Source organism: Filicampus tigris, chromosome 7, assembly GCF_054856515.1.
Source record: "Filicampus tigris isolate MCC_2025a chromosome 7, RoL_Ftig_1.0, whole genome shotgun sequence".
Taxonomy (NCBI): Eukaryota; Metazoa; Chordata; class Actinopteri; order Syngnathiformes; family Syngnathidae; genus Filicampus; species Filicampus tigris.
The window spans coordinates 7343127-7370422 of NC_141223.1; the positions used below are offsets into that span (position 1 = coordinate 7343127).

At 40.3% G+C, this 27296-nt stretch overlaps 1 protein-coding gene across 1 annotated transcript in view; it reads right to left on the reverse strand.

The window, feature by feature from the left end:
- Positions 1 to 27296, reverse strand: part of dner (delta/notch-like EGF repeat containing) — a 33344-nt gene that overhangs the window by 1730 nt on the left and 4318 nt on the right. The window contains exons 3-13 of the mRNA XM_086036089.1: positions 10904 to 11242; positions 10720 to 10814; positions 8759 to 8922; positions 7321 to 7469; positions 6796 to 6949; positions 5740 to 5853; positions 2550 to 2783; positions 1418 to 1540; positions 1230 to 1343; positions 515 to 646; positions 171 to 417 (exon numbers count right to left, since the gene is read on the reverse strand). Coding sequence (XP_085892215.1) covers positions 171 to 417; positions 515 to 646; positions 1230 to 1343; positions 1418 to 1540; positions 2550 to 2783; positions 5740 to 5853; positions 6796 to 6949; positions 7321 to 7469; positions 8759 to 8922; positions 10720 to 10814; positions 10904 to 11242 — 1865 coding nt within the window. The remainder of the gene's footprint in view (positions 1 to 170; positions 418 to 514; positions 647 to 1229; positions 1344 to 1417; positions 1541 to 2549; positions 2784 to 5739; positions 5854 to 6795; positions 6950 to 7320; positions 7470 to 8758; positions 8923 to 10719; positions 10815 to 10903; positions 11243 to 27296) is intronic.

Here is a 27296-nt window from a genome sequence, read left to right on the forward strand (position 1 = left end):
TCATATTCCACAAACACAATACTGTATCAATCAGAATGCTAGTGGTGCTGCATGGAACATATTATTGTCAAGAAAATTTTGGGGTTGACTACCCCTTGAAAGCCTTTTGTGACACTGAGTGATACGCTTTTACAGTTGAATCCCTTCTCGGCAAAAGTGCAATGACTGGCCTGGCATGGCGGATGGAGGCGATGGCGTTGCTGAACTCGCTGTCGATGCTGCGGCAGTTGTAAAACTCCTGGTAGGCGTGGCGCGAGGAGCCCTGGTACTCGATGCGGCTAATGCGACAGATGCCCACGATGAGGATGATGAGCATGAGGACAAAGGCCACACACAACGCTCCGATGATGATGTAAAGGGAGTGGCGGGGCATGTTAGTCAGAGGTTCCTCCGAGTGTGACGGCTTCCATTGCAGGTCTGCAACACACACACCAATTCAAGTTATGTTTGGTGTTTTTTTTTTTTTTTAGTTATGTAATATTTGAACATGGGAATTGTTGACAAGCTGACTTACGGATCTCACAGCCAGGCCCCACCCACCCAGGGAGACAGTGACAGGTGTAGCCATGTGATTGGTCAATACAAGTGCCGCCATGATGACAAGGGTTGCTCTCACACTCGTTGATGTCGACCTCACATCGCCCCCCTGGATGGATTGACAGGAAAGTTGTTGTGTTCAGAGTTCCATTATTTAATCAATGAAACTTCGCATTACTAGTAATTGTATCTTTTGAGTAATCACATAACCAGGATCCACACATACGGACAATTGGGACAGATTAGAGCATTGCTCCTTTTATTGGGTACCATTAAAGATTTTACTGGATGCTTTGGAACATTAACATGTTTTATTTTTGTCCCATTATATTTATTAACTATATTTAATCAGCCCTATGGCAGTGACATCTTCCCTCCAGTTTTTAAAAGCTAACCCCCGAGCAGATGTGAAACGTTAATTTTAGTCGACAGAAGTGACAAAATGGTCGTCGTCCCTGAGATTGCTAAAACAAGTGGATTTTGTTGCTTAACTCATTCCACAAATGCAATATCCAGAATGCCTTTTTTCAACTTTTTCAACTTTTTTCAACTAGTATTTTCAAAAAATATGGTTGGGGTTGACTTCACCTTTAAATATATATTTTTTTTTTTAACCTCATATTACGTCTGGGTATCCGCATGTGGGGGTTAACTGTTGCTTGCTAACAGTACCAACCAGTTGCAGCACTCACCTGTGTATCCAGGTGGGCAGGTACAGGAAGCATTCAGACCTGCACTCTCGCAGTGACCTCCGTTGAGGCAGCGCATTTTCAAACACGGGTCCTTGTAAATTTCACAGTGTCTGCCTGCTCAAACACATAAATAAAGTCTTAATGTGATGCTATTAATGGAATAAAATCAATAATGTGCAATGGCATACCTGCAAACTGTGGCGTGCAGACACACTCGTAGGCATTGATGAGGTCCCGGCAGGTGGCATAGTTCTGGCAGGGCGCGGACAGACACTCATTGTACTCTTCCTCACAGTACAAGCCATGGTAGCCTTAGTAGGACACAAAATACAAAACAATACTTATTACGTCTGTATTTCAGGGTTTTAAAGTTAATAAAATAGCATAAATTGTTCCCAAAAAGTCAGAGCCAAAGACTGTCCATTATGAATCAATACACAAAAAAGTCCTGTCATTTTCAAATACGGTACTTGAATTTTATGACACTTTTCAGGTCTCACAGTACAAATATAGCGTAAAAGGGCCAAAACAATATGTTTCAATGCATTTTCAGTTTGTGTGAACAGCCCCTGGAGGTTTGTGCAAAGCCTCCCAAGATGATGACAAACATATTTTTTGGAAAGGGGCTGAATTAATGAGGAGCCCAGTTAGGGCCTCTTAAGTCGTTTCAGTGAAATGCCAGTGAAATGTCAATTGCTTTTTTAAGACTTTCTACTTTCACTGGGGGATCTTGGGGGCTGTATGCCATTACCTGAAATAGATTACAGGAAGCTGGAGGATGGATCCTTCCACGTATCACGTCCGCATTAGCTTTCTCTTAATCACAACACAACCATGTACCAAAGATGTGTGTGCGTGTGCATGTGTGTTTCTATACTTGAGTGTTCACGGGATGTCTAGCATGCTAATTTTTACACACATCTTTTGTAAGGCTGCTTCACCCTAGCAACCAGACAACTAAGGGTGGCGGGGAAATGAGGTGAGGTAAATGGCTTGAAGGTAAAGAGGATGAAGGTCAAAAGAACAAGCTGAAATACAAAGGACTAGATTGATGAATTTGAACTACTGCATATACAGTGGAAGTCAACTTTTTGCTGGATTTAATAATTGAAGGGGGGGAAAAAACACTTGAAATATTTTTCAAAATTGTTATCGAGGCATCTCTACTGTAAATCCATCCAGAAATATCCGACTTTTTGCTGGGCTTCTCAACCCCCAGACCGCATGCCTTCCCTCTAAATCAGAGTTGACTCGAGTTGTCAAAAAGTGGCTACTGCGACAGGCAAACCACTGCATTTGACTCTTGGGAATGCACCTCACCTGGGACGCAAAGACACCTGTAGCTGTTGCCGGCGCTGCGACACACTCCATGGGCACATGGGTTCAAAGCACAGAAATCCACCAACTGGGCACAGGTGGGGCCGGTGAAACCTGATGTGCAGCTGCAGCCAAAGCCCAGAGGGCTCGGACCCTGAGGGTAGCAGGTTCCATTGTTGTGGCAAGGCCGCGAAGCGCACGGATCCACCTTCAGCTCACATGTGGCCCCTTGATATCCTGCATGAAAGGTTTTAAGGAGATGGGAGGGATGAAAAGCGGGGTAGAGGCAAAAAGGCATTTAAAGTAATTATGCGGCATCTTGCATCAATGACTGACAAAACGATCATTTATTGATAGGTTATTTAATGTCAACATTTGATAAGCATATAATTTGTCAACAACCACTCAAATATCTCACATTATAGCCTTTTTGAGTGCTTCTGGTTCTGCAATCATTTTGAAAAGAATGGTAATCTTAACGGACAGTATTATGTATGGATGCTAAAATAAATTTTAAAAAAGGCTTAAAAGGAGACGCCAAGTCGAACATTTTCTTTACAATGGCGGGTTCAATGGGGCCACTATCTTAAACACTGATTAATATTGCGTTTGTGAATTATGAATGAAGATGAAAAATCCACCCGTTTTTATCCATCTCCATCTCTGTCGACTGAAAATGACATCACAGTCCCTTTGGACTCAGCTTGCAAAAGTCACATGACCAAACCCAGACAACAGATGAGTCTTGACAGTCGTTAGCTGAGCCCTTAGGCACTGTGATGTCATTTTCAGTTGACAGCAAGTGGCAGTACAAGACTAAATGGCTGCCCCTGAGATGGACAAAAATAGGTGGATAATAAATAATTCATATTTCACAAATACAATAGTAATCAAAATACTGTGTTTACACGACACTGAGTGCATAGAACATATTATTGTAAAGGACATTTTTGACTTGACTTAAAATACATGAATTTGACAAATACTGTGCAGTAGTTAGTGGGACATCCAGAATGGATATTTTCAGACAGTGTGCGACTCCTTGCTCCAACGAGCAACGTGATACAATGTGTGCCGAGATTTATGGTGAACAACACAGTAAATCCCGACACTGGCATCTCTGAAGTGCACATTTCATTGCGCTAATGAAGCAGTTCCTCTTTCATGCATTTATTGATCTGTAAAGTCTATAATTTCCTGCATGTGGAGGATATTTATTGTCGACCAAAACGGGCAAAAAAAATTTACAGCACCCAAATGAAGCTCCCTCTTTTCAGTCAGTCATCATAAACCCCATCCTCCTGCTTTTTCTTTGCCCGTCACCCTCACACATACAGTCTTTGTCCTTGCTGTTTTCTCACAACCCTCACACACACTTGCAGACGCTCTTTACACGCTTGCTTTTTTCGTTTTGCCTTTGTTCCAAGTGAGCTATTTTCTCAACAACCTTGAGATCAAGTGAATTTGATGTATGTCTCACTTAATCCGTAGGTCGCTTATCATCTGAAAAAGTCATAGCATGCGCGGAACATTGTGTGTCTTCCTGCTGCTGGCAGTCGAACCGGCCTACATTAAAGGAAGTTAACAGTTTAAATATAGCTGGAACGTTCACTCCCCCGCCCTCCTGGTTCTGACTAGAGGCATCATCATCATCACAGCGGCCCACATTTTGTCCTCTGGCCTTGCGCATGTGTGATAGAAGGAAGGTAGAGCAGGTAAACATTACATGAACAATTTAAGCAAGCTATGCTGAAAAAGGTTGAAAAAAAGTAACTCAAAGATAAACACAGCAACACAGTATATGCAAATTGATTATTACAGATTAGAAAACAATCTGATCAAAATCAACCTTACCCAAGACTTTAGGCTTAGCATGTCAGAGTAAAAATGCTGAGTCTGGAGAGAAATGAACATTCCAGAAGCTTGAGGTCGGTGGTGAAGGTAAGCGTTAATTTTGGGACTCAAATGACTTGAGGTTGTAAGGAAACAGTTTTAAATGGTCAACTTGGCTGTCGTTTCATGTCTTGTAACGTATTTTGTCTGCTTGTATCTCATTCTTGAGTTGAGCCTTAATCACATCACAGTGTATTCTTGAGAACTGCTGTTTCAGCAAAAGCTTTGCAGTCACAGATTTCCTCGGAGAGTCTGATGCAGGTCATTAAGGGTATGAAACCTAATTAGAATGGAGGAAGGAGGTTTAAATTAAGTATCTCAGTGGCACAGATATGCAGCGCATACTAGCTGGGAACAGCAGAGAATCTTTCAAAAAGTAACTGATATCTTCCCCTATTTCTTAATTTCACAAAAGAAAGACTTGGTCAAGTGTAAAATTCAATGAACAGTATGACACTATCACACATGGGATAATTGTTAGCTTTCTAATACTGGGGAGCAAGTTTGAGAGTTAAACGTAATTGCCAATCAAAAACGTTCACTCCACATGAAGCGTCAGTTCCACGTTTCCACAAGAAATAGTAGTAGTGGCATTATGGGGGAAAATGCCGAAAAGAAAATATGCAATGCAAACATATTAATAAATCATGAAAAATACAAACAATGTTTACTTACTTAACTTTCAAATGTATTGGTATAATGTAGACCAAATAAAAAATAGGGTTTTTTAAACTTGCGCATAAGTAAGTCAATACCCTGTTGCTAGCATTATGGGGGAAAAAAATGCTATGTTATTAGCATTTAGCATACAAGTACATGCGAACGTATTTGCAAGTATTTTCAAACCTACTTGCAAATACGTTCAACCGTATCTAAATACGGTTGAACGTAACGTACTTGCAAATACACGCAAATGTGTTTTCCAGTCAAAAATCAAAAATGTTTACTTCGTATTAGTATTTCACATGCTGCCTCTGACAGGTCAGCCTTGGTACTACAACAGACATTATTATTTGTGGGGTGCCGTATTGGTCACAAACTGTAACGCACACATACACATTTCTTACTCATAGGGTCACTCACATTTGAAAAAAATTAAGGCTTTTTGACAGTAAGTTAATATCTCTCCCCCCACACAGCAAAAAATAGTTGTGATTTACTTTTTCTGCTGCGCGAATCAAACTGTGACCCTGTGGTTCCGAATCCCAGGCCCTAACAGAGAAGTTACTGCCTTCTCACATTTTTTGGCTCACCTAACATGTGTCCCAAAAAACACATGTCCGCATGCAGCTGAGCTTACCTTCAGGACAGAAACACCTTGGCCCGGCCAGGCTGCTGGAGCAGGTGGCTCCATTCTCACAGGGCAGAGAGAGGCAGTGGTTCACCAGCAATTGGCAACGTTCCCCTTCATAACCTAATAGACACCCAGTCAGCTCAACAATTTACAGCAATACTTGAGCTGGTATTGTTGTTAAATAATAGTGTTAATAGAGCCAGTCTTTACAAGAGTCACTAATAGCTAAGAGTGTTTGCATGGTGAGTTATTGAAATTGATGTATTTGCATGCATACATATATATCCATCCATTATCCATACCGCTTATCCTCACAAGGGTCACGGGGAGTGCTGGAGCCTATCCCAGCAGTCTTGGGGCAGTAGGCGGGGGACACCCTGAATTGGTTGCCAGCCAATCGCAGGGCACACAGAGACAAACATCCACACTCACAATCACACCTAGGGGCAATTTAGAGTGTCCAATCAACTTACCACGCATGTTTTAGGAATGTGGGAGGAAACCGGAGTACCCGGAGAAAACCCACGCAGACACAGGGAGAACATGCAAACTCCACACAGGGTTGCCGGAGCCGGGATCGAACCCACGACCTCTGAACTGTGAGGCGGACGTGCTAACCAGTCGACCACCGTGCCGCCCCAGGGGGAATATATGTATATTTTTCATTAAAAAAACTCTCCCCTGTTATTTTCAATACTGTGTATCAAATAATGAGTTTCAGCACAAATAAACAATTACGTAAAAAAAAAAAAAACTTGTATGAAATGGGCCACAACACATTTTGAGTAATTGTAAAAGGTAAAAGGTGTACCAGTATAGAGTTGATAAAAAGGCCAAATTTTTGTTTATTTTGAATGAGTTAGAACAACCAAATGGCAAAGATTCGGTGGAATGGCCATATAAAATGAACTCATGCTTTGGCATGTAGTTCTTTTAGGCCTTAGTTTAGTCCGTTTTTTTCTTTTAATACAATTCAGCTACCTCTTTTGACCATATAGGTTTCTCACTATAGTAGACAACATCCTAAAATGGAAACACACACATAAGCATGCACGCCCACACCTGGTTGACAGGTACACGTGAAGTTGTGTCCTTCGCCACCCTGCCTAACATCAGCACAGGTGGCATTGTTTTGACAAGGGCGGTGGTGACAGGAATCAAATTCCTCACAGAAGATTCCTGTGTAGCTGTCATCACACTCGCAAAAGAAGGTACTCTGCAAACATAATTCATTTAACAGAAATTGAATGTCCTGTATTTTTTTTTCAACATGTCTGTGGCATGCGTTTACCACAAAGATCAAGAACTATTGACATATTTTAACAGCCTATTTCTTGACACTGTGAAATTGTCTCATTTACGGAGAGAATTTCTGCTTATGCAGCAAAACTGCTATCACACAGCCAGTGTATTTCTGAAATTGGTCAGGAACAGAAACATAAGCCATCCATCGGGGGAAGAAAAAAAAGCATTTTGGAACTTTTTTTAGAAGAAACATTTTTCAGCCTGGAACATATCCCTTGATAACGTGGAATAAAATTGAAAGACAATCTACTGTAAATGAAAGTGTTATATTTTCTGTCTTACCTCAGATGGCTGTGTGACACATTTGCCTTTGCCCGAGCACTGGGGGTCACTGAAGCTGCTGCCAGGCTCCACACAACTGCTAGCTTTCACTGTGAGGTTGAGACGCAGGGTGACCTCTGGTGCTGTGGCGGCATCCACCTGGATCATACCTACCAAAGAGAAATATAGTTACATTGTCCAATGGATTTGCTTGAGCATGTTTTTGTTTTTGGTTGGATACCCATGATCTATAGACAAAAATACCTGCGTTAAGGTAGAAAGTCAACCCAAACATTTTTTAAGAATATGTTCTATGCAGACCCACTAGTTGAAACAAGGCCATATGATGAAATATGAAATAGGAGTTAAGCAGCAACATCCACCCGTTTTTTGCCATTTCAGGGGGTGGCCATTTTGTCACTTCTGTTGACTGAAAATGACATCACATATGCTCAGGGCTCAGATAATGATCAATCATGTCTCACCTGTTTTCTGAAGCTGAGCTATGATTGGTCGTGATCTGAGCCCTGAGCAGTTGTGATGTCATTTTCAGTTGACAGAAGTGGCAAAATGGCCACCCCGCGAAATGGCAAAAAAAGGGTGAATTTTGTCGCTTAACTCATATTCCACAAACATAATATTAATTGGAATGCTGTGTTTCAACTAGTGGGCCTGCATAAAACATATTCTTTAGAAAAACATTTTTGCGTTGACTTCCTCTTTTAGGAGATGCCTCTGTATGAACCAAAATAGAGTGGGTGCCTTATCTCTCTCAAAGCATTTAAGTTGAAGACATATCTTACAGCTCCTTCAGTCACAACTGACAGCAACTCGGACGCTTGGATAAAAATAGCCCCTTAGTGCACATCAATGGCCTTTTTAGAGCCAATCAACTGTGAGAACACCAATGACGGAATGTAAGCTCCAACAAATTAGAGCTTAGTAACGTTCGCTTCTGATTTAATGATTGTCAACCCAGATGACCGTGTTGAACGTGTACAGTCACAACAAATCACACTCACAGACAAATTGAAATACAATGACGTGGGACGGAAATGCATTGTCATCGCGCCTAGTTCTTTGCTGACTTTGCACACATTTTTCCACTCAACATGTCTGTGTGTGATTTATATTTGATGATGCACACTTGAATTGATATTTAAAGCATTCATTTGGTCGTTTGCAAATGCCTCCTCCTCCATCCAGCTTTTTGTCAAATCAAACCAGATCATTATTTTTGTCCTCTTAACGTCACATCTACTTATTAAAAAATATATGATTGACTAATTCGTAAAAAGACATAAAATTGAGATTAGCATGTTGGCGTGGCCCGCGACAACCATTTCATTGACTTACATGATCCCTTCGAATGAGATGGTGCAAATTTGCCCTCATCATCTTATGACTTCATAATAAAACAATGAGGTTTTCCATGTTTTAAGAGAAAAGGGCCTCTTACTGAGAAAGTAGTTTTGTCCCAGAGGCAACGCATGGTCGGGGAGCACCAGCCCATTAGAGGCCTGCAGGAACCACATTTTAGACCCATTTATAAAAGAAGAATGCAGGAAGCCTTCTTCGTTCACACGCCACAGCACTGGAGCTCCAGCGGCATTCACCACCAACCTGTCGGAGCGGGAAAATGTTTGTGAGCAATTTAGAAAAGGAAATAGGACAGCTTTGCAGTGTTCAGCCTGATGAATGAATGTATTGTACATAGAGTCTTTGCACAAAGTACCGTAATAGAGTCAAACACATGGTTAATTGTTAATTGATTGACTCAACAAGAGACATATGCTCTTGTTTTCAGTTTCAGAGGGAGAACAGATTTATGGTGCAGTCATATGGAAACATGAACCCATGAACACATAGGTGTACTCATGTCTGTGTTGTCAGGTTGCTTACATTTGCTAGGAACCGATCTCGACATACAGTATGAACTGACATCTTGCCACGTCTAATGTGAAGTGAACTGGCACAATCACAATGACATGACATTACATTACAGATACATGATCTAAACAATTTGAAATAACTCGTAGCATTTCAAAATGTAAACAACACAGAATCGAAATGAATTGTTTCAGTGGGGGGTTTCGCTTTAACCTCAAACTTAAAAAATAAGATAGCTAGAATTGCGCTGAACCGCATTGCACAATAACAAAGCAGTCCCCAGATGATTAGCCCTCACTTCATAGCTCCCTGTCTCCAACCATGAACTGACTCACGATCGGTAATGAGGGGCAACATCAAGTACATCTCCTCATCTCCTTGACTCTTCTGCATAATTTATTGACCTTACTCACAGAACATAACGCTTTTTAAGAGCAAGCATGCTGAAAAGATGGAATAGTCTTGAATGAGTAATAATACAGTGGAACATCCAAAGTTGAATACAACATTGTACAGTAAGCTGCTTAAGATGTTACAGGCTCAAACTGTCATAAAATATCTATTAGGTGTACGGTATTTACTGCCATACATGTATACAGAAAATGTAACCACTGTAAATTAAACAAAATAAAACTATTTGAGGTGAACACACAATGGGGCGCAGGGGGGGCCTTTGGTTTACTGAGAATACCTTTGACGTATAATGTTTCATGGTCACAACTTATAACAAGTACAAATAGTTGGAAATACTACTATAATGTTTCTTTTTTTGTTCTTCAAGTATGTACTTTTGTAATCATGTCCATGTGGATTATCATGTTTCCTTAGAGACTACAGTGTGTTCTGTCAAGGAATTGAGGACAGCAAGTGCTACTACCAGTCATCTACTAATGTTTTACAGCTATTGCAGGCAGCTATTTATTTATTTATTTACTGATCTATTGCTCTATCGTCCATCTAAACACCTATCAAGACAAATGATTCGGTTTTGCTTTTATTTTATTCACCGTGGATATTACTTATGCGACTATTGTTGTCGGTATGCTTGACAAACAAGACTGAATAATATTATTAAAATTGAAATCATATTCTTGAATGTAGTGTTTCACATTTATTGCCTCCTTTTTAGCCTATATATAGCACATAACTCATATTTAGAAACGTTTGATGTCACATTTCTTGGCTTTGAGGCAGGGGCGGAGCCATGGGTGGGCCTGGGTGTGCACAGGCCCACCCGGTGAGATTCATGAAAAAATGTATACTTTAAAATTTTTTGTAAATTATTATGAAATTATTTTTGAATTTGTGTTTCATTGTGTTTTTTATTGTATTGATTGATTGTATTTTTATTAAAATTGTATTTTAAAATACGATGTGTCGGGACAGGAGGATTGTGCTCAGTGAGACAAATATTCAGGCCCACCCTGATTTTTCCGGGCCCACCCATTATCCACGTTCTGGCTCCGCCCCTGCTTTGAGGATAAAAGGAAAAGTCAAAAAGCTAACTACTGTACTTTAAGGCACCCTTACTTGACAACCGTTTCCTCTGGCACCTCCAGAGATAAAGTCAATGTTGCTGTCAGCTCACACAGCTCTGGGCTCACACAGTGCAGACCCTCGGTCACCTAAATCACAAACACGGCCACTTAATGTTCTGTTTATAGACCCTAAAGTTAACTGTAAAAGTAACAATTGCGCGTAAAAGTTGTCTCACCCTGTCTGCCTCCCATGGCACCATCAGAAGCCGCTGCCCACTTTTGGGTTGCCATGACGGTAGGGTGGGCATTGCTGAAGTCGTGCTGGGGGAAACGTCGGTTGGGTGTGGTGGCTGAGTGGCGGCTGAAGTTGTGGAGGTGACAGGGGTGGCCAGTTCAGGAGCTGATGGGGAGACAGGTTCCCATTCGGCCACAGCCAGCACGATTTGATCGCACCTCGGCCCCTCGTAGCCTTCGTTACAGTCACAGGTGTGAGTCGGCTCCCCCTCCTTTTCTCGATGGTGCAGGCTGCAGTTTCCATGGAGACAGGGACTGCTGGAACACGGGTCTGCGAAAAACTGAAATAAGAAGGAATAAATAGACAGAAGGAGAATTGTTGGTGAGAGGCAGAACAAAAATCATCTGCAGCTTCGTCACTTTGCCTACCAAGCTGTACGTTTGGTCAGTTTTTCCAGTAAAAGTTTAAATAGCATTATTGTAGCTTGACTGCAAAAGAGGTCCCTAAATATAGCAGAGAACAAGAATGCTTGTGGTCCAGTCTGTCACACATCATTATCCTCACCGATGTTATCAAGCTACTATTGATTTTAGTTTTATTTTTTTTCCTTTCGTTTGTCCTGTTCAGCTGCTTGAGCATGCAGAATGGCGGATCTGTATGCCTTTTCATGACAAAACTGTTTTTCCTGTGCACCGGGGAGTTTGTTATACTTCCCCTGTCGTTGTTTCTGTTGTGATGGATATTTATTTAAAATGCAGTCAGACAGAACAAGTTTTCAGAGGGGACAGAAAGCAAAACAGTGGGGATGGGGGATGGTGGGCGACTCATGAAGCTACTTATTGTATTCTACTTAAATTTATCTTGTACACTCTGATCTGATTTTTTTTCGTACTGCTATCACCTCAGTGTACTTCCCGTGGCATGCATAATTCACTTTAATTACTACAAATTTGAATAACAATGAATAAGTCTTGAAACCCAGCAGTACAATATACTGTTTGCGACTATTATCAATTAGTGATTAAATTATTTGTTTCTGTTGATTTCAATGCTCGTGTTTGTGGCGTCCCAACAGATGATAACACACCGGCTGGATCAAAAGTCAAGTAATGGGTACACACACGCACGCACACGCACACACACACAGCAATGATATAGATGCCTCCTGACAGCCATCATGCTGGTTCCCTTCATCAATATTTAAGCACATTTGAAGAAAAATATTCTTGTAAGGATGTTGAAGGTGAAAGAGGACAAAGTGGTGCTTAAAAAGCTGCCTGACAGCATGCTGCCTGTGCTTCTTTGGCTTAACGTATCCCAAACTGCAATCTCTTGTTTGTTGTTTTATAAAGCATTTTAGTGAAGTAACTTTTGATGCTCTGTGATTTAAAAACCAAACAGATTTAATACCACCACGAGAGAAACAAAGTGTGTTCCTGAGAAGGGGCTGAACAGACGGATGGTAATGATGCTTGAACCATGTCCCCTGGCAACTGTACTGAAAACCATTTTTATTTATTTCAATTGTCTTATGTGTGTGGTGTGGATTTAAAACAAAGCTAGTTTTCACCACATGAGATAAAAAAAAAGATGATAACCTAACCTCGTTATCTCTCTTGTGGAACATTCAAAATACATTAATGAGGGTGAATTACCCCCCCAAAAAAACACATTTTTCCACAGAAAATATCTGAATATTTTCATGTGCTCCATGTCATGATTTATACATTATATAAACTTTAATTTAATTATATATGCATTTTTGTTACATACAATGGTGCTGACTACATAGGGCCCTATTTTCACACCGAGTGCAAGTCTAGCATAAAGCGCAGTGGGTGGAGTCTTCTTTCTTTTGGTATTTTGCTTTTTCGATTCTATTCCCAAACACACTTCAAATACAATTCTACTGAGGGATTTTTTCCACCCCTAAGGGCACAGTATCGATAAAGCTACAATGAGACTGTGTAGATTAGCTCTATTGGCAGTAAGTTGGATGTTAATTGAAGAAACTAGTGATGCCTTAAGCAACTTTAAAATAAGCAATGTTGTTCGGGAGGGATATAACACCACTTGCGAAGTAATTGACTTGCAACCACCATTTGTGCAATTTCCACTTGTGCTTTACCATTACCCTTACACAAGATTAAAGATGAGCTCAAATAAAGTGACTGGCCTAAAATTGTCCTAAATATAATTAACTTCTTGCCTGTGTGTTTGCTGAATGTATTCTGCTTGCAGTAAAACAATGATGGCTTCATTTTACTTTTGTGTTGCTCAATGGTTGTTTGGACCATTACTGACATTAACATATATTTTTTAAATCTTTTATTGTATTACTTCAAATTATTTAATCAGTTGGTATGTACTGGAGTTTGAATTAACTTTATGAAAACTGTCATTTCAAAGCTGTATTATCATCTGCAAAAACAGTCATTTAATGATATTTCTATTGTGCTATTGGTGCTTGTAAATTATCGAATGATTACTGCTCATTACTCCCTCATAGCTGGCAGCCTCAGGCTCCAACAAATCATGTGAATGAATTTATTTCTCAGCAACTGATAATGACGTATATTAACCTCTTTATGTTTATTCCCATGGAGCAACAATCAGAGGAATTAGATACCAGTACTCCGAAGGAAAGTTAATTGCTTCACAATGTGAGTGTCATCTGTCTTGAGGAAAGGAGTGAAGATGGAGTGTAAATTCCAAATTGAATTAAGAGGCATAAACATCATATTTTGTCAACATATGGATAGCGAATCACTTTCGTGAAGAAATGATCAAGCATATCCATGTAGGATGGTAATGATGAATAATTCAATCGAAACATGTTTTGTGTAATATTAATGTAATCTTCGAATGTTTGTTGTCCAAATACAGCATGTATTCCAAAGTTTGTGTTTTGAATGAGCGTTTAATAAAAACAAAAATAGATGCCTGCTTTATAATTTCTATTTTAAATTTGTTTCTTTAAGTATGTACGCAACTAACTCAAAGAATGACAGAAGTTATATCTTAAGTGCTACAAGAGATGTGAATAATGGGAAAACAGCATAGAAACAACATTATTTTTTCTGATATTTAAAAAAAAAACTTGTATTACAGTAAAATATTACTTAAAATGTTGTCAGATGATTTTTTTTTTTTTTAATGGGTGCGACCAACTTGACCATGATGGAGCACCATGTAATATTTCAGTTCTAAAGCTACATTACCAGATTAATGAGCCAGTTCCAAGGTGTGCTGCCTGAGGAGGAAACGTGCATGCTGAGCCAATGGCTTTGATTTATTGTTGTCTGCTTGGTCATTGTTTCAATTATCAGATATTATGTAATGCTTTTGCCTTTTCTGTCCTTTTTGGTGTGACCGTATCAAAACAGGTCAACCTGTGATTTCTGTCCCTAATAGAATTTGTATCAGACATGTCCAGCTGCGGTCCTCAAGGGCCGCTTTCCTGCCTGTTTTCTATCTGTCCCTGCTGCAACACACCTGATTCAAATGATCAGCTCATCAGAAAGCTCTGAAGAAGCTTGATAACGATCATGATGTTTTGAATCAGGTGAGTTAAGGAGAGAAACTTCTAAAACTTGTGTCAGCTTGCATTATGTCATGGTTGTTACCAGAGGGCTGTGAGCTGCTGTCAGTAGTTCAGGTCAGCCCAGTTCGCCCAAGTTGTCAGCGACAGCCACACGGCGCTGAGAACGGACTGACCAGTACTAAGTCACACGCAGGTGCCGCACACCTGACATGCAGCCAAATCCATCCATCCATCCATCCATTATCCAAACCGCTAATCCTCACAAGGGTCGCGGGCATGCTGGAGCCTATCCCAGCTGTCTTCGGGCAGTAGGCGGGGCACACACAGACAAACAAACATTCACACTCACAATCATACCTAGCAATTTATAGAGTCCAATTAACCTACCATGCATGTTTTGGGAATGTGGGAGAACACCGAAATACCCGGAGAAAACCCACACAGGCACGGGGAGAACATGCAAACTCTACACAGGAAGGCCAGGGCCGGATTCGAACCCACGACCTCTGCACTGCGAGGCGGATGTGCTAGCCGGTCGAGCACCGTGCTGCCAGCAGACAAATACAGAAAAAATAAAGCAAGACGTGTGTTCGCAAGACATGCTGTTTCTCAGCAGCGGTAAATAGAGTGCTTCATTTCGGCACTTTCATAGCCATTCACAGAATTAGCATGACTCATTTGAGCTGAATGTGATTAAACTGCAGGGGTATCGTGTAATGATTATCTTTCAGCTAATTGCACAGAAATCAGTTGGAAGGGAATAGATTATTTAAAATTCACCAACAGCAAATCAAAATTGGGCTTCCTTGGAGCACCAATACAAACATTTTAAAAAGACAGTTAGGTGCAATATTTTATTTGGACAAAGAGTTTTTATGATTTTCCCCTGACACGCCACCAGAGTGGATTTGAAAATGAAACAATCAAGATGGGATAGACGTTTGACTTGCATTTTTCAGTTTAGAGGTTCCAGAAAAACGTGGCATTTACAGTTTAGAATTACAGCCATTTTATGCAGATAGCCCCCGCTTTCCCGTGCTCATTAGTATTCCGAGAAGCCTGGCCCCCAAGGACATTGCCAAACTCCTCTCTGGAGATGCTTTGCTACAGCCACCTACACTTGCCTCTTACCTTCACTTTTTGCAGGAAGAAAACTAAAGTGGACAAGGCATAATGATGTGATTGGTGAACAAATAAAAAAAATATTATCATAACATTGTCAATGCTTAAAATCAAGAGATGCTTGCATGGATGTACTGTAAATACAGATGGTAAACAACAAGGTTCAACTCAAGAACAGTAAAGCCATATTAGATTTGTCCCAAAACATTTAAAATTGCCTCCAATGTTCTAGATTAAGATTCTTTGGACAGACCAAAGAACAAAAAATGCCTCAGAATGATGGGGAGACAAAAGTAGGTTTATAATCCAAAGCATACCACATCAAAAAAAGCACATTGTTGTGCAAATGGTTTGTGTATCTGTTTATTCAACAGGCTCATTAGATGAATTAAGATGAATTGTGACGAGTTCTACTGTGATACCATGTGAGAAGCAAGAAAAGCCAAAGCATCCCCAAAGAAGAAACTCAGAATCTGGTGATGTGCATGGGCTCCACATATACAAAATTACTTGGCTATATTCAGAATTATGTCAACATAATTCAAAACATAAAAGAAATCCTTGTCCAACTACTTTTGGATTTACACTAACTGTAAGTCGGTACATTTGTCTTTGTAAAAATACCAAAAATCAACAGAGGCAGCCCATCCCCAGGTGAGTTCTGCATATGTTGAAGCTGAGTGAGGCTCTTGAAATCTTTTTTCAGGTTGCCTTAAACTGTTCTACACCCCCATTATTGCAACCAAGTTACCATAGTTACAGACCAAGTGGGAACAATTAGCCCACAGCACAACAGGCAATGTGTTGTTATCCCGCCCTCACCCCATCTGCTTCCGGCAATATTTGCCAGAGTCCCATCATGCTGTGAAAAGAGATATGTTATACAACACTTTCCTTTCATCATCTGGGATTACAACTCTGCCTCGAAGTGTCAACAGGCAACAGCCATGACAGCTGATAATAATAAACGCCAACAAAAAATTGAATGCTTCGTTTTAATTGACACTGTCAAAGAGGTATCCATGAATTTAAAAAGATTCCTCCCATGTTGAGAACACGCATCTTATCTAAACTTTAAAAGGATGCGCCACACTTTATATGTATATATTGTATATATAGATATATAAAGATGAATGAAAGAGTTACTCATCATCATAATAATAATAATAATAATAATAATAATACTCTGGACAAGTGTCAAATTCTACACCCAAAACGTTACCAGTAGAACTATGCGATTACATCGTATTAGTAACATACAGACATACATACATACATACATACATTTCAGTCAGTGAGGAATTTGTTGGATTATGTTAATTAAACTTTCATATCGCTGGTAGTAATTTGCATCTGAAATGTGCACTGCATAATGAGTTCTCTGTAATTCAGCTGAAACGAAATATTTTATTCATAATAATGCCAAAATCACTCTGAGAAATAATCCTTCAAAGTTGTCATTTGTGCTCTTATGAGGTTTAAGGCCTGAATCTGAAATGCTGAAAACAAAGCGAACCAAAGCAAACATACGTGGAAGCAAGATCTTTGCCACATTGCTAATCAAGTTAAACATGTACCGTATCTTGCTCCCAACACACCAACAATTTGAATGTTTAGCTGAATTTAAATGATTGAAATTGCTTTTCTGCTGGCTCGTATTTCAGCCCATATTTAAGTGTCATTCATATTTGTCAAAGAGGGAAGTTTGAAGTGAACTTCTAAAAAGAAAATAGGTTTCACTTCATTCTTCATCAGTATACTGAGTAAAGTATTGTTTTGAAGTTTACCATTCAGGAAATATCCTGACAATATATCAGGCTTGCATTCATATTAAAATGATATATTGGATCTGTCAGTTAGAAAGCCGCCCGGCAATAAATGCCTCGGCATGCAGTGCCATCCCTTTTGTCGACACAGTCTAGTAGTTCATCACTCAATTTAGCCCACTTCTATCGCAGTCGTGATTTGGTGACTGACATCAGCTCCTCAGAGTGACTCAATGCACATTATTAGAAGTGTTCGGAACTATATTGCGCTGCTATCTACCAGTACAGTGAAAACCAACTCGTGAATAAAAATGAGCAATTTGGGTTATTGTTGTGAGACTTGCTCTACTCCCTTGAGTGAGGTGGTCCCTTTCCAACAGCAGATAAACTATTGTTGTAAATGTAATTGGTATTTTTCCTTACTATCATATTGTTCTTTCAATGGCCAGACCATTTCCTATTTCAAAAACGTCAAAAGTATATTATGTCATTTTTACCATCACTGGTGTGGTGGCATCTAATGAAAAGGCTAAATGAAAACACGTGTTGAGTTAATCCTATAAGTGATTGCTAAGATGATCTCATGTGAAATTTTCTGATGTCTTGCATGAAATCCCCAAAATTTTGTTGGACTTTTGACCAACTTTTTTTCACAAAATCTTGGTTGAAATTCCAACTAATATCCTTCACTTTCTTTGTTTCACCACTCCCAAGTGACAGAAAAAGCGGGGAACCTTCATAATCCACTAGTTTCAGCACATAACTTCTTTTTCACTAATGTTTGAATAAATTTGAAAAAATGTAAATAAGATCTGGGATTGAATGGCTGGACTGTGAAAAGACAAGTAAATCCGTCAATGGCAGTAAATGAGTTAAATGATTTGAATCGAAGAGTCAATGAATAACTGCTGGCAGCTAAAATCACTGCCATGCAGAAATGAGTCAGATACTAAATACACAGTCATCCTTTTCTAAAGTGTTCCTCCTCAATCTGCTATCATCTGCTTTATATTCATCCTTGTTGTGGTACCTTAGAGGAACACGGTGCAATGCTTATATAAAAGGGAAAAGAGCCTTTAATGTCTGTCTCTATTTAAAGTCTATTTCTACATCAAAGCATCCATTCGCTGGCACACTCCTTTGCCTCCCAGCCCACTGGCTTCAAGGAGTAACTCCTCTTTTCAAAAAGTGCTTCCATGGAGCGCACATAAACATTGCAGAGCACCTTGATAGGTTTCAATCTTGCCTCAAATTGTTAATAAATGAAAATGAGGCAACAGCAGAGTGATAAGACCAAACAAACACGCTTGAGAAGTCGTTCCTCGTCTTCTCAACTTTGCTAAATGTTTTCATGTCTTTGGATGTGTCATTCATAATTTAGTACACAGCCCGGGGACGCTTTAAAGTCCTCCAGCAAGGTCCCTGTGCTGTCGTCGAACAAACAGGCAATAAACGGGTGCGACTGCCAGACATCATCCGTCACAAGACAACGAACACACCGTTATGTGAAAAGCTCAACTTGACACGGGGACACTGATGTGAGATAATGAGACGGAGAGGAGAGAAGCAAGGAGAATGCTAAATGATAGGGGAGCGATTTAAGAGGAGACTTCTATTTATAACCTCTCTAATAAGGCTGTGGGGCTGCGGACCACCGTCGCACCTGGAGGGATTTGGACAAACGTGTCAGTCCTATTCACATAACGCATGGCAACCAACACGGTTGTGTTTGAACATGCTCTTGAATTGCCGATACATACCAGGGTGCTACATCTCCCAGACGCAGCCTGGTCACATTACGGTGACAGCTCATCTGTCCACATGATGCATCGATTCTCCACGGTGAGGACACTCAGCGGCTGCACCTATTCTTTACTAGCCGGGCCTCTAATATCGCCACTGTTGCAATGGAGATAACAAGCACGACACGCCTCCGCTAAGTGCTACATAAACATAAGCGTGAAATACGACCGGTTTTACTCTCTTCATACTGCATTAACGTCCAACCATCCAATTTCTAGCGCTGCAGTCTCATCTCGGCTGACTTTACGCGAAAGGCACGGACGGTACGTCCTGGATTAGTCGCCAGCAAGGCCTTCTTTGCTGGTTTAAAACTCTGTCAGAGGTACTGACCCACATTTACAACCTGAATTCTAATTCGATGAAAATGAATTAATTTATTCCATCAGTCTTTTCTCTTCATTCCGTAGCTTTCCTTTTCACTGCACTACTTTGAGTACATGTGGTTGTTAAGATTTTTTTTTTTTTTGTCCAGTCATACTTCAACCTCCATGGAACTGGTGTCAAAATCAAGGCCCGGGGGACAGATCCGGCCCGCCACATCATTTTATGTGATGAAAATTATGTGTATTGACCTCATGTGTCTTGCTACAATAGTAACATTGTAAAATGTTTTCACTTTTGAAAACATTGAGATATTGCAAGCATTTTTTCATTACCAGTCACCCTGCTAACCAATCAGAGTTCAAATTGGTCCTCACCAAGCTTCAACAACAACAAAAATACCTACAAGTAAAACTGTAAAAACATTGCTCAGAAAAGGAATAAAATAAAAACAAAAATGCTTTAAAAAAAATAAATTAACTGAAACTGCTTCTTACATATATGAAACTAACTAAAAGTTGAAACTGCGTCTTACATTTGTGAAACTAACGTTTCACACATAATAATAACGTAACTATAATTACAGCGAAAATGTCTTTTGTTTTCATTTTTGTAGATTAATATCATGCATGAGTTTTCGGTGTTCATTTTACAATAAATGTATTTATTGTGGTATTGCTGTGCTCAGAGGTCCAAGGCTGGCCCCTTAATGACGTCAACAATAATTCTGTTTTCTGATTGGTTGGACCAAAACCTGAAACAGCCAACATCGACTAGCAAAAAATGTCTATAGCGATTTAGCGATTTGCACACATTTAAGTACATTTATTCATCAGAATCTCAAATGAGTAGTCAGTATTGTTCTGTATTTTATTTAGACTTATTGTTTATGTCATGTTACCTTCACTGTTACAATTTGTCACAAGAGATGTCTTAAGCACAAAACACACTGCCTGCAGAACAGACATGGCATCTGTAAAGCTGAAGTTTACAGTCAAAGAGCTAACTAATGTTTCAGATTTACTCCAAAAAGGATTAAATTACAAACAAAAAATATTACGGTACGAGACAGACTTAGAAGTCCCTCGCAAAACAGGACTCTTTGAAAAACCTCGTGGAGCGAAAAGAGGATGCTGGCTGCTGACGTGATTCAACATGTGCTGGCTCAAGAGAAAAAGATGTTTGGCGCATACTGAAAGAGCTTTCTTATCTTTTTCCCATGTTTGTTTTATGGCATGCATTCAGATCAGAAAGAATCCTTCACTGTCATAAAAACAGCTTTTAAGATGCTCCTACTGCCACTTTGAGTTAGTCTCAGATACACACTGGGGGAGTGAAACATCCTGTTCAACCATTGTCAGACGAAACGGGATAAGACTCATCTCTTTTTGTACGTTCTCATTAAGTGGTCAGGCAACCACAGGGAGGCCAATCTGCACATGCAGCAAAATTTGGGGGAAAACTGCATCGTAAAAAAAACAGACTTGCTGACCTGCCAATGAGTTAAATACGGACATATCCATTGTTATTCTGCAGCACGGGGGAGGGGACACATCATGCTCTACCATTTCCTGCTTGGTGTTACGTACTCCCCACCTGTCGATCTTTTGGCTTCGAGCTCATCATCACTCTGTTGCCATGGAGATCTTGGAAGGAGAACAGAGGCACGGTGCTCCAAATTGGGCCTCATATTGCGAGAGTGCACTGGACACGTACTGTGTCTCTCATCCAACAGCTTTCTGCCTGAAGAGTTGCAAATTGTTGATTTAAAGGTCAACACACAGTTTAATTGTGTTTGTGACTCCCAGAGACTCTTAACCAAGTTTACGTCACGTGCCCAGGATGAGTAAGCGCAGTCGTATGAGTGGTTGGTGCAAAATTAAACAAATTAAATGAGAAAGACTTAAAGCTGAAGTCAACCCAAATGTTTTTTTTAAGTATATGTTCTATGCAGGCCCACTAGTTGAAACACAGAATTGTGATTAATATTGTGTTCATGGAATATGAGTTAAGCAACAAAATCCACCCATTTTTAGCCATCTCTGGGGGCAGCCATTTTGTCACTTCTGACTGAAAATGACATCACACACCCTCAGGGCTCAGGTAACGACCAATCATAGCTCAGCTTCAGAAAACAGGTGAACCGTGATTGGTTGTTACCTGAGCAACTCTGATGTCATCTTCAGTCGACAGAAGTGACAAAATGGCCGCCCCCTGAGATGGACAAAAACGGGTGGATTTTGCTGCTTGACTCATATTTCATATTAATCATATTGCCTTGTTTCAACTAGTAGGCCTGCATACAACATATTCTTGAAAAAAATATGTTTGGGTGACTTCCACTTTAAGTATCCATCAATTTTCTGAAAACACTTCGGTGTTTAACTTAGCTATTTTGTATAATAACGCTGGCGTCGGGCAGAATCCTCACATCTCCAAAACCATCACTTCGGCGGCGAGGCTGCTCCATGTGCCGGCATGCCCAGGAAGGTGCAACCCTGCCCCAAACAGCTAGATGACATGACATGCGCTGGCACGAAAATGAAGTTACGCCCGTTTTTACGCTAAGCACATGAGGGCCAGTCTACCAAAATAGGGCCCAAGAAGTTTCCGCAGATTAGTAACGTTTTCATATTTAAATTCGTTGAAGTGTAAATCTAAGTTTCCGCAATTACCACTGTTGATTGTATACAGTAACGGATGGGTGGACGACCACAGGGGCATTGACCTTTAACTTCTCAGCTGCTTTCTGATATATTGTGACGTTGTTGTATTCGTCTGTTTTGGTTTTGTCTGCTGTCTTCCGAGTGTCGCTAATGTTGTTTTCTTTTTAATACAACTCCATACTGGATCTCTGCACTTTTTGATAAGTATATTTCCAACCCCCAACAGACTTCTTCCCACATAGGCGCATGTGTTAATACGAGCTAATCGTCGTGTCTGCAGCAGCACCCCAGGCTGAAGACAACTCGCTGCTCGGCTCTCTGCTGGAGCTGCTCTGTTGGTCCTAAAGGGATTTGATGGATTTATCTGGCATTTATTGTCTGCAGCAAAGAGATATTCGGGACACATAGCAGTAGACCAAACATAGTGTGCTGGCTTGTCTCCCAGTTGGCTTCATTAAAGTAATACATTGTAAGATGGTCTTTACAGACAAGCTGTGAATTTGAGAACCAGCCCACTGGAGACAGCTACGCATCCGCTACTGAGGATTGCTTTTGGAAATAGCTCTGTGTTTATCCAGATACCACATGAAACCTGCAAGAATCTGCTAGTAAAGTTGAAAAGGTATTTCACCTTTTCACAACAACATCTTAAAGCACACAAACGAATGCACAAACAGCATCAGCAGCCTCGTCGGAAAATTATGAAATGTTTGGAGCAACCCAGCTAGACAAGACATGTCAATCCAAGGTCATTGTTATAAGTGAAGACTCTTGTTGTTGTATCTTTGTAGAACTACACAAATAAATATATATTTACAATACCAGTAGAGGGAAAGAAAATACAGTTTGTATTTAGTTGTTTGTCGGGGGAAAGGGGCTTTGAGGTAAGTGCTAATGTCAGCTTGTTACATGTTTAATGTCTGAACCAAATTCAACTTCTAAAAAAAAGGACACTTTTAACCCCCTCGGGTAAATACCAATCGACAGCAATAACATGCATTTTGTTGTGGTTCCATGAAAACCAATTATCTCCACTTGTAGGACAAAATTGCAAGCTCTAACACAATTTGAGATGTATCCTGGTTGTTCCACCAATATTATAGCGCACTAAAGTAGGTGATATATGATCACCATAGCAACGATACAGCATGTAGTCTCTAGTAAGTGTATATATACAGGATATACTGTAAACACACACACACACACACACACACAGGCACACGCCCACACCTACACACACACACACCGATTTTACATCAAACCAACTCCTCCTCTTGAACTTCTTACAGATCAAAAGCGTAGCTTATGTGTGAAATGTAAATGATTATCCACAAGTTCGCTCCTCTATAAAGCAAATACATACGGCAGTGCAACAGTAATAGCAGTGAGAGCTCAAAGCGTTTCCTACAATTTGAATGCTCTATCAAAGGTACTGTTATGACTAGAAACAACAACCATCCCATTTATTGCACCACCTCTCGCTCATTACAGGACAGCTTTGCTTCACTTTGTTTTGTCGTACAATACAAGACAAGCATATTGTCGATGTCCTGTGGAAAACAATTATCTCCAATTTGGGAAACTTTTTTAATTTTCACTTTAATGTGATGTCTGAAACGCGGAAGCATGATTTATGTAAAAATAAGAAAACAAAAAAAAATGGGGATAAGTGTTTTTCACATGACAGCGACGATATATCTGTTTAAGGTGAACCATCTGCAAGAAACTGACACCCACCCAAAATGTTTGTAATTAATTGCCTATAAATGTCACAAGATGACAGCACTTTTTTTCTATTGGCTAAAGGCTGTAATAAATGAAGCTCCTCATCACAGTTAACAATAGTTGCATGGCACCAGGATGCCACCAGATGGCACAGAAACACTTTTTTTGTATAAGACATCAGCAAATAATGGAAGATGGGTAAAAAAAAAAATCAAATTCATGAATGCCAAATGTTGAAAATCTTCAAGCTAATTTCCATTGCCGTAGGTCAACCTACAGTTTGCCATGTTTTTTATTTTTCATATTTTTTCAATGCTTGTAGCTGTCATGTAGCGTGTCACATATCCAGGGCAACACTTACACATACTATCAGAAAAAGTAAACATCACAATATTTTATTATATAACAAAGTTTAGTCTTGACCCTTTTTTGTGGGGGGGAAAAAACAAGTTTAGAGTGAAGAAAACAAGTCCCGCAACTAAATGATGCACAGTATTTTGTGTTTTCCTTATTCTAGAGTTTTACTCCGCTCACTAACGAGCAAAGAGTTTCAAAGAGACCGCAGGACTATGAACTTCACTTAATTGGATGCAGCTCTATGTACTGCCACACACACACACACACTTACACACACACACACAAGCATGCCGCAATTAAAATGAAGACTCAACTTCAGGACTTGGCTTGGTTTATCACAAGAGTCTCATCAGGATGGGGAGCAAATTTTACAGTGGAAATCGCCAACCAAATGACAAACCACTTGCTCTATTTGTGCGCCCAGTGCACGTCTGGCATGAGGCGCTGTCTACATCTGCACAGGGGCACGAGACAACATTAAAGTGAAAATCAACCCAAACAAATTTTTTTCAAGAATATGTTCCCAGCAGGCCCACTAGTTGAAACACGGCATTCTGATTAATATTGCGTTTGTGGAACACGAGTTAAGCAGCAAAATCCACCCGTTTTTAACCGTCTCAGGGGACGCCCATTTTGTCACTTCTGTCGACTGAAAATGACATCACAACTGCTCAGGGCTCGGGTTATAACCAATCACAGCTCAGCTTCAGAAAACAGGCCAGCCTTGATTGGTCGTTACCGGAGCCCTGAGCAGTTGTGATGTCATTTCCAGTCGACAGAAGTAACAAAATGGCCGCCCCCAGAGATGGCTAAAAACGGGTGGATTAACTCTTATCCGACGAACACAATATTTATCAGAATGCCTTGTTTCAACTAGTGGGCTTGCATAGAACATCCATCCATCCATCATCTATACCGCTTCTCCTCACAAGGGTCGCGGGCATGCCGGAGCCTATCCCAGCTGTCATCGAGCAATAGGCGGGGGACACCCTGAACTGGTTGCCAGCCAATCGCAGAGCACACAGAGACAAACTAACATCCGCACACCTAGGGCCAATTTAGAGTGATCAATTAACCTACTATGCATGTTTTGAATGTGGGAGGAAACCTGAGTACCCTGAGAAAACCCACGCAGGCACGGGGAGAACATGCAAACTCCACACAGGAAGGCCGAGGCCGGAATCAAACCCACGACCTCTGAACTGTGAGGCGGACGTGCTAACCAGTCGACCAACGTGCCTGCATAGAATATATTGAAAAACATATGTTTGGGGTGACTTCCCTCTTTAAGTAGTAAGTAAGCACAGTTTAGTGTTATCCAACACAAAATCTGTATAAATACATCACAAATCCAACAGAAATGCAAATATGCTGCTGTGAGCGTGACAAGGGTGATGAATGGCGAGGCACTAATTGTTGAAAAAAAACATTTAGTTGTGAGGATAAGCGGCTTGTATAATTGATGAATGGAAATTTGATTGGGCATATTGTGGTGGTCTATGTCCATGCATTTCAAGTTTAGCAAAATGTTTATTGCAGTGGTTTTGGACCTCAATGAATTAATAACATGAAAATGTCATGTGATTGCATGATTCAAGCTTTCATAATAGTACTTGCTTGTTGTGAGTGTACGCATTTAAGTGGCGGTGTTTTTCTGTTGATAAGAACCTTTCTTCAAATAGCAGCACTTTTCAAGTTGTCAATAATTAATAATGTAACTCTAGAAAAAAGTGCAACCTTATTGTGATGATGTAGCCAAACGGTACGGTACTTTGTTACGTAAATCCTGCAATTTAAATTCAACTCTTTCTGGCACTAAGAGACACATTTTACCCCCAAAATCGGACTCCCTGTACAAAACATGATGAGTTAATTAGATATTAACTCAATCACTGGCAGACATTTTCAGATCCTCTTTTAGCCTAACGTTTGAAAAAATTGGAAAAAAAAATATCAATCAATTCCTGGGATTGAATGGCTGGACTGTGAAAAGACAAGTAAATTCGTCAATGGCAGTGAATGAGTTAATAACATTAGCGGTGACGTGTGACTTTAAATAGTGCCGCAGCTCTCATAATGAAAAAATGACAGAGTGACGTTAACAGCTCCCTGGAATTGATTCTTGATTGACAGCTGTTATGTTTGTCAGAAAACCTATCATGTCATTTTCATAATCAATAAAGTGGAGACTGAGGAGTGGACCGAGGTCAGTGTGAACACGCAACAGCAAGGCCTCATTCTAACCAGAAAACAAACATGGAAATAAGATAACAAATCAAAACGTAAGTTGAAGACAAACACTATCAGCCTGCTCCCTAGTTTTGCTTCTGTTCTCCATCTTTGGCTCTCTTCTCATCCTCCCTCATTGAACCGTCCATCAAGGAATAGGAAGAAAGGATGCAAAGCAGCACCGAGCTCTTCCAATCAGGTCATTCAGCAAATCTCAATTGACTGCTGTTCCAGTTTCCATGGTGAAGGAGTAAGCAGAGGGATAGAAAGAGAGCAGAGAGGAAGGCAAAAATCAATGATTCCTAATGAGCTCAACTTGAGGTCTGTGTTGGCCATGAGCTCGAGAGCAATAAAAGCTGAATGAATGGATTTTGTTGCACCATGTTACAGAAGCGGACTACTGGTAGCCACCTGCTTTATGGAACAATATCTTTGATGTGCCATAACTTGTCGAAACACGGCATTCTAATATTGCGTTTGTGGACTATGAGTTAAGAAGCAAAATCCACATGTTCTTGTCTATCTCAGGGGGCAGCCATTTTGTCACTTCTGTCATTTTTGTCACTGAAAATGATAATCACGTCTCACCTGTTTTCTGAAGCTGAGCCATGATTTATCGTTACCCGAGCCCTGAGCAACTGTGATGTCATTTTCAGTCGACAGAAGTGACACAATGGCCGCCCCCTGAGATAGATAAAAACTGAAACATGCAACAGAACAACTGTATTTTATAACAACTGTACTGTACTGGATTTTTTTAAGTTGAAGCCATTGTATTATGCAGTTTGATTTAATTAGCACTAGTGGTAGCCCGCATACCACTAGTACTGCTATCACTTTTCTTCTCGAAAATTAGTCTCG